The 7,894-nt window shown below is 42.3% G+C and overlaps 1 protein-coding gene across 1 annotated transcript; it reads left to right on the top strand.

Moving 5' to 3' along the window:
* The first annotated feature begins 1,384 nt into the window (after positions 1 to 1,384).
* On the top strand, positions 1,385 to 2,719 carry LOC122322549 (pollen-specific leucine-rich repeat extensin-like protein 2). The gene has a single exon (XM_043215272.1). The coding sequence runs from the start codon at positions 1,385 to 1,387 to the stop codon at positions 2,717 to 2,719; it is 1,335 nt and encodes a 444-aa protein (XP_043071207.1).
* The last annotated feature ends 5,175 nt before the right edge of the window (positions 2,720 to 7,894 follow it).

Below are 7,894 nucleotides of genomic sequence, written 5' to 3'. Positions count from 1 at the left end.
ATATTGCCAAAAATTCCAATCAATATAACAGCGCCGTAGGTCACATTTTTTTCTTTCCCTACATAATAAGAGGGGGAAAATAAATGTGGTCTTATAGATATATGACACATTTATAAATATATATAAAAATAATTAAATATAAGCCCAAAGGAAAGGGTATAAAAATAATTCAATATAAACCCAAAGGAAAGGGTATAAAAATAATTCAATATAAACCCAGAGGAAAGGGTATAAAAATAATTCAATATAAACCCAGAGGAAAGGGTATAAAAATAATTCAATAAAAACCCAGAGGAACGGGTATAAAAATAATTCAATATAAAAAAAAAAAAAAAAATGTGTAACTACATATATACGAGTATGTGTATGAATAATGTTGGAATTGATGTAAATACAACAGTGCCCCAAGGCGGGCCTAAAAATGCAAAAAAAAACAAGCAAGGCCGCCAAAAACTTTTGCTCAGCAACGCGCTTGCAAATCAAAAATGCAACAACAATGCGGGAGCGAGCGCATATGTACGCGCAAGGGAAATGGAACATGCAAAGAGAGCGCATGACCATGACCTACAAACGACCGCAAACGTACATGCTAGAGAGCAACGGCCCCTAAAACGTTCGCTCAGCAGCACGCTTGCACACAAAGTGCAACGATAATATTTGAGCGAGCGGACAGGCACACACAGCGAAAAAGGTCAACGCACCCGAAAATTAACCAGCTGCGCGTTTGCGCACAAAAGGGCAACAATAATTTAGCACATGCACCGTTGGTTACTCACCCACACTAGACATATGCGTGTACACGATGCACCGTTGGTTACTCACTAATATTAGCACAGACGCGTGAGATGCACACCCGAAGGGCAAAGGGGGGGATTTTTTTGGGTAACCATGACCTACACTCGACCGCAAACGTACGAGCTAAAGCCCAACGGCCACCAAAACTTCTGCTTAGCAACACGCTTGCACGTAAAAAAAAAAAAAAAAAAATGCAATAACAATGTGGGAGCGATTGCAAATGTACGCGCAGCGAAGAGTGAATCGCACCGAAAACTAATCAGCAGCGCGCTTGCGCACGAAAAGGGCACCGTTGGTTAGTCACCAATATTAGCACAGACGCGTGAGAGGCGTACCCGAAGGCCAAAGAGAGGGTTTTTTTTGCGCAGGCGTACGCCCGAAGTTCAAGATAAGTTCAGCTCTTATACTAATGCTTAGGCGCGTGCATTAGAATAGTGAGAATATGGATTAGAGCTTTGCGAAAGAGAATTCGGGCATCGCGATCAACACACCCACACGCACACGCCCCAAAAGGGTATATAAGGCAGAAGCAGCCACACACTCAGCTTCTTTGGAAAAAAAAAGGGAAGAAAATTATAAAAACGCAACAATGGAGGCTCAACAAAATTCTATGCTGGACAGCAGCGTGTCGGCAGCAGGTCACCGCCGCGCCTCGGACCCAAATCCCTTTGGCCGGCCCAGCGAAGCTGGCGTCCCGTGCGATGAGGGAGCCGGTCCGGGTGCGCGCGCGGCTAGCGATCGCCGGCCGCGACGCCCAGTGGGACGCGGAGTACGCCTGGTGCGCGAAGTGCGCGTGGTGCGCGTGGTGCGCGTCGAGAGACGCCGAGTCCTGCGTCGCATCGCGCAGGAGATGCGGAACCGGCAGAGCGACGAGCTCGAGCTGCTGGCGTCGCCGCTACACCTCCCCAGCGACGAGGAAGGAGGGGCATCGCCGCCAAACGCCCCCAGCATGGGAGAAGATCCGGTGGAGGACGCAGTCCCGGAAGCCAACGAGGAGGCCCAGCCACGACGCCGACGCTATCCTAGCGAAATGGACGAGGTCAATCCGGAATGGCTCCGTTGGCAGTACCCGGAACTGCCCCCGACACCGGAGGCCGACACCACCGACGAAGAGGAGCGCATGCTCACATCGTCGGAGGACGACGAGGAGTGGCGGGCATCGACGTCTCCGGCGATCTCGGACGACGAGGAGGCGATGCCGTGGCCACAAGAGACGCCGGAGCCGGAGGTGATCACGATCTCAGACGAGGAGGAGGACACTGGCGAGGAGCGGTGGTCATCACCGTCTCCGGTGGTCTCGGACGACGAGGAGACGATGCCGTGGCCACCGGTGACGCCGGAGCCGGAGGTGATCGTGATCTCGGACGAAGAGGAGGAGGAAGAGCAGCCCGATGGAGGAGAGGCGCAGGGGCAGGGTGAACGCCCGCAAATCCCGCCACCCACCGTGACCGCCACCTACGCGAGGGCCTTCGCGGACGGCCGCTGGAGGCACCAAGTGACGCTGGTGTGCGTCTGGGAGGAGGAGGCGGGGGTGCCACCCACCTGGCAGCTAGAGGAAGAACACCCCCCCGCAGGCCCTAACCCCCCGCAGCGACAACGGAGCCCAACACCGCCCGCCGCGAGATCGCCACCACCCCCACCGCCGGAGTGGAGACCGCCCTTCCTGCGCCAGACGTCGTGCCCCGAGGCGGGACCCCGACCCACCCGACCGACGCTCCAGCGACAAAGCTCGGCTCCGGAAGGAGAGGCTGGATGGCAGGAGCTGCCACCGCCGGCTTGGCCACCTGGCATCACGGCGATGGCCGATGCCCAGCCGGGACCAAGCCGGCGGGCGTCCAGGATCGTGTGGCAGGAGGGGCACCGCTATCGAGTGAAGACCTCGATGCGGGGCACGCGCGTCTTCCGCAAGGTCGAGCGGCATTAATAAAAGAAAAAAAAATATAAAAAAAAAAAAAAAAAAATAAAATAAAAAAAAAAAAATTAGAATTATTAGTTGCATACACAATAAAACAAACATAACCCCTTCAAACAGTATATATTCTCTATTTACATTTGTAGGCCGTTGTCTCTCCTTAGGTTGGAGAGCGGAAGCTTTCCGCTGCCGAAGAAAGAGGGGAGTGTGAGGAGCCATAGAAGCATGCACTTGTGAGCATGCATATATGTGTATGTTTGTGATTATAAACATATATATATATGTATGTTCACGGATGGGCATACAAAATGCCCGTAAGCATGTTATATGCGCCCTCACAACAACTGTCCATTCAGACCGAAAACCGGCCCTGATGCAGTTGCGGCGAATTCGCTCTCTTTCGCCCTCTCCCTTTCTAACGCGGGCGTTCAGCCGTTTGAACGTGTCTGACACACATGTCCATCAGGACATGTGCCGTTAGTGTGGGAAGAGTATTGCGAGAACAATACTGTTGTCCATACTCACACTGACGGCAGACAATGGCTGGCGCCAGCAAAAGGGCAGTGGAAAAGTACCAGAAAATCACGCCACCAAAAGATCACGCCACCAAAGATCACGCCACCGAGGTACAGTCCCGGCAAAAGGTGGCCAGCCACGGCCTATAAAAGGAGCGCCGCCGCATAAGGCGGGGCTGTTTGATTAAATACGCGAGAAAGTGAACACGCTGTGAAGTGAACAAGCTGTACAAATAAAGCAAGAGAGGCTGCGCGCATATACACGGAGCGAATATATGTGCGAGTGAAAGCCAGAACACCAGTGAAAGTGCAAGGACACGGAGTGTCAAACTCAACAAGGATCACAGGACATCGAGGTCCTGAAATTAGGTGCGAGCCGTATATCCTTGCCACGCTTGAATTGTGGCAACAGGCGATATCCGCAAGGAACCAAGTGAAGCAAGCGAGGCTTGGTCTGTGATTAGCCAGAGAGTGAGACACGCGGATCCTGACTCACAAAAGGACTCGGCGCAATCCTTGAGAAGCAAGGAAGCCGTTAATCCTGGTGAACGTCAGAAGTGCTGTACGGAATCTCTGGCGCCCAGACTGAGAACCTGGGCTTGCATAGCTGGTGGCGGAGGGCCTAGGGCAGATTCTGGCGCACAGGAGCTCGAGTCACACCTGATCAAGGATACCGAGGCGTGGTGAGACGCTACGGAGCTAGCAATAAGTAGCGATAAGATAAAGAATAATAAGAAGACCAACTGTGATTGGTAATATCAAGCAATAAAAGTGAAATAAATAAAGTGAGTTTAATATATTGATGCTGTGTTGTTAATTGTTGCAAACGCAATATAAATTTGTTGCTCGAACCCACAGCTCGACTGAGTTTTAGCCTAGCTAAAACACCACCTAGCAAATAGGTTCGTTACAATGTATCTTCGCCAATAATTGTCAGAAGTTAGAATTTCTTTCAACATTATGAAGCCCTTTTTATATATTTTGACTCTGCATCAAAAGCTGAAAATATGTAGTCTCGAAGTCATTTCGAGAAATGGACGTTTTAAGTTTCTGTTTCCAAATTCAAACGGATGTATCTTCGCCAATAATTGTCAGAAGTTAGAATTTCTTTCAACATTATGAAGCCCTTTTTATATATTTTGATTCTGCATCAAAAGCTGAAAATATGTAGTCTCGAAGTCATTTCGAGATATTGGCGTTTTAAGTTTATTTTCCCAAATTCAAACGGACGTATCTCCGCCAATAATTGTCAGAAGTCAGAATTTCTTTCAACATTATGAAGCCCTTTTTATATATTTTGACTCTGCATCAAAAGCTGAAAATATGTAGTCGCGAAGTCATTTCGAGAAATTGACGTTTTAAGTTTCTGTTTCCAAATTCAAACGGATGTATCTTCGCCAATAATTGTCAGAAGTTAGAATTTCTTTCAACATTATGAAGCCCTTTTTATATATTTTGACTCTGCATCAAAAGCTGAAAATATGTAGTCGCGAAGTCGTTTCGAGAAATTGAGATATGGGCGGTTTAAGTTTCTGTTTCCAAATTCAAACGGATGTATCTTCGCCAATAATTGTCAGAAGTTAGAATTTCTTTCAACATTATGAAGCCCTTTTTATATATATTGACTCTGCATCAAAAGCTGAAAATATGTAGTCGCGAAGTCGTTTCGAGAAATTGACGTTTTAAGTTTCTGTTTCCAAATTCAAACGGATGTATCTTCGCCAATAATTGTCAGAAGTTAGAATTTCTTTCAACATTATGAAGCCCTTTTTATATATTTTGATTCTGCATCAAAAGCTGAAAATATGTAGTCTCGAAGTCATTTCGAGAAATTGACGTTTTAAGTTTCTGTTTCCAAATTCAAACGGATGTATCTTCGCCAATAATTGTCAGAAGTTAGAATTTCTTTCAACATTATGAAGCCCTTTTTATATATTTTGAATCTGCTTCAAAAGCTGAAAATATGTAGTCTCGAAGTCATTTCGAGAAATTGACGTTTTAAGTTTCTGTTTCCAAATTCAAACGGATGTATCTTCGCCAATAATTGTCAGAAGCTAGAATTTCTTTCAACATTATGAAGCCCTTTTTATATATTTTGATTCTGCATCAAAAGCTGAAAATATGTAGTCTCGAAGTCATTTCGAGATATGGGCGGTTTAAGTTTCTTTTCCCAAATTCAAACGGATGTATCTTCGCCAATAATTGTCAGAAGTCAGAATTTCTTTCAACATTATGAAGCCCTTTTTATATATTTTGACTCTGCATCAAAAGCTGAAAATATGTAGTCTCGAAGTCATTTCGAGAAATTGAAGTTTTAAGTTTCTGTTTCCAAATTAAAGGATGTATCTTCGCCAATGTCAAAAGTTAAATTTCTTTCAACATTATGAAGCCCTTTTTATATATTTTGATTCTGCATCAAAAGCTGAAAATATGTAGTCTCAAAGTCATTTTTGAGATTTTTGCGGCTTAAGTTTCTTTTCCCAAATTCAAACGGATGTATCTTCGCCAATAATTGTCAGAAGTTAGAATTTCTTTCAACATTATGAAGCCCTTTTTATATATTTTGATTCTGCATCAAAAGCTGAAAATATGTAGTCTTGAAGTCATTTCGAGAAATTGACGTTTTAAGTTTCTGTTTCCAAATTCAAACGGATGTATCTTCGCCAACAATTGTCAGAAGTTAGAATTTCTTTCAACATTATGAAGCCCTTTTTATATATTTTGACTCTGCTTCAAAAGCTGAAAATATGTAGTCTCGAAGTCATTTCGAGAAATTGACGTTTTAAGTTTCTGTTTCCAAATTCAAATGGATGTATCTTCGCCAATAATTGTCAGAAGTTAGAATTTCTTTCAACATTATGAAGCCCTTTTTATATATTTTGATTCTGCATCAAAAGCTGAAAATATGTAGTCTCGAAGTCATTCCGCGAAATTGACGTTTTAAGTTTCTGTTTCCAAATTCAAACGGATGTATCTTCGCCAATAATTGTCAGAAGTCAGAATTTCTTTCAACATTATGAAGCCCTTTTTATATATTTTGACTGTGCATCAAAAGCTGAAAATATGTAGTCTCGAAGTCGTTTCGAGAAATTGACGTTTTAAGTTTCTGTTTCCAAATTCAAACGGATGTATCTTCGCCAATAATTGTCAGAAGTTAGAATTTCTTTCAACATTATGAAGCCCTTTTTATATATTTTGATTCTGCATCAAAAGCTGAAAATATGTAGTCTCGAAGTCATTTCGAGAAATTGACGTTTTAAGTTTCTGTTTCCAAATTCAAACGGATGTATCTTCGCCAATAATTGTCAGAAGTTAGAATTTCTTTCAACATTATGAAGCCCTTTTTATATATTTTGAATCTGCTTCAAAAGCTGAAAATATGTAGTCGCGAAGTCATTTCGACAAATTGACGTTTTAAGTTTCTGTTTCCAAATTCAAACGGATGTATCTTCGCCAATAATTGTCAAAAGTTAGAATTTCTTTCAACATTATGAAGCCCTTTTTATATATTTTGATTCTGCCTCAAAAGCTGAAAATATGTAGTCTCGAAGTCATTTCGATATATTGGCGGTTTAAGTTTCTTTTCCCAAATTCAAACGGATGTATCTTCGCCAATAATTGTCAAAAGTTAGAATTTCTTTCAACATTATGAAGCCCTTTTTATATATTTTGATTCTGCATCAAAAGCTGAAAATATGTAGTCTTGAAGTCATTTCGAGAAATTGACGTTTTAAGTTTCTGTTTCCAAATTCAAACGGATGTATCTTCGCCAATAATTGTCAGAAGTTAGAATTTCTTTCAACATTATGAAGCCCTTTTTATATATTTTGATTCTGCATCAAAAGCTGAAAATATGTAGTCTCGAAGTCATTCCGAGAAATTGACGTTTTAAGTTTCTGTTTCCAAATTCAAACGGATGTATCTTCGCCAATAATTGTCAGAAGTTAGAATTTCTTTCAACATTATGAAGCCCTTTTTATATATTTTGATTCTGCATCAAAAGCTGAAAATATGTAGTCTCGAAGTCATTTCGAGAAATCGACGTTTTAAGTTTCTGTTTCCAAATTCAAACGGATGTATCTTCGCCAATAATTGTCAGAAGTTAGAATTTCTTTCAACATTATGAAGCCCTTTTTATATATTTTGACTTCTGCCTCAAAAGCTGAAAATATGTAGTCGCGAAGTCGTTTCGAGAAATTGACGTTTTAAGTTTCTGTTTCCAAATTCAAACGGATGTATCTTCGCCAATAATTGTCAGAAGTTAGAATTTCTTTCAACATTATGAAGCCCTTTTTATATATTTTGATTCTGCATCAAAAGCTGAAAATATGTAGTCTCGAAGTCATTTCGAGAAATTGACGTTTTAAGTTTCTGTTTCCAAATTCAAACGGATGTATCTTCGCCAATAATTGTCAGAAGTTAGAATTTCTTTCAACATTATGAAGCCCTTTTTATATATTTTGAATCTGCTTCAAAAGCTGAAAATATGTAGTCTCGAAGTCATTTCGAGAAATTGACGTTTTAAGTTTCTGTTTCCAAATTCAAACGGATGTATCTTCGCCAATAATTGTCAGAAGTTAGAATTTCTTTCAACATTATGAAGCCCTTTTTATATATTTTGATTCTGCATCAAAAGCTGAAAATATGTAGTCTCGAAGTCATTTTGAGATAT

This window comes from Drosophila grimshawi, unplaced genomic scaffold, assembly GCF_018153295.1.
Source record: "Drosophila grimshawi isolate 15287-2541.00 unplaced genomic scaffold, ASM1815329v1 contig_416, whole genome shotgun sequence".
NCBI lineage: Eukaryota > Metazoa > Arthropoda > Insecta > Diptera > Drosophilidae > Drosophila > Drosophila grimshawi.
Note: the sequence above shows the minus strand (reverse complement) of the source record. Positions and strands in the feature narration are given on the sequence as shown.

What these genes read in the sequence shown, in the direction of transcription:
- LOC122322549 (XM_043215272.1), top strand. Translation starts at nt 1,385, where the DNA reads ATGGAGGCTCAACAAAATTCTATGCTGGACAGCAGCGTGTCGGCAGCA.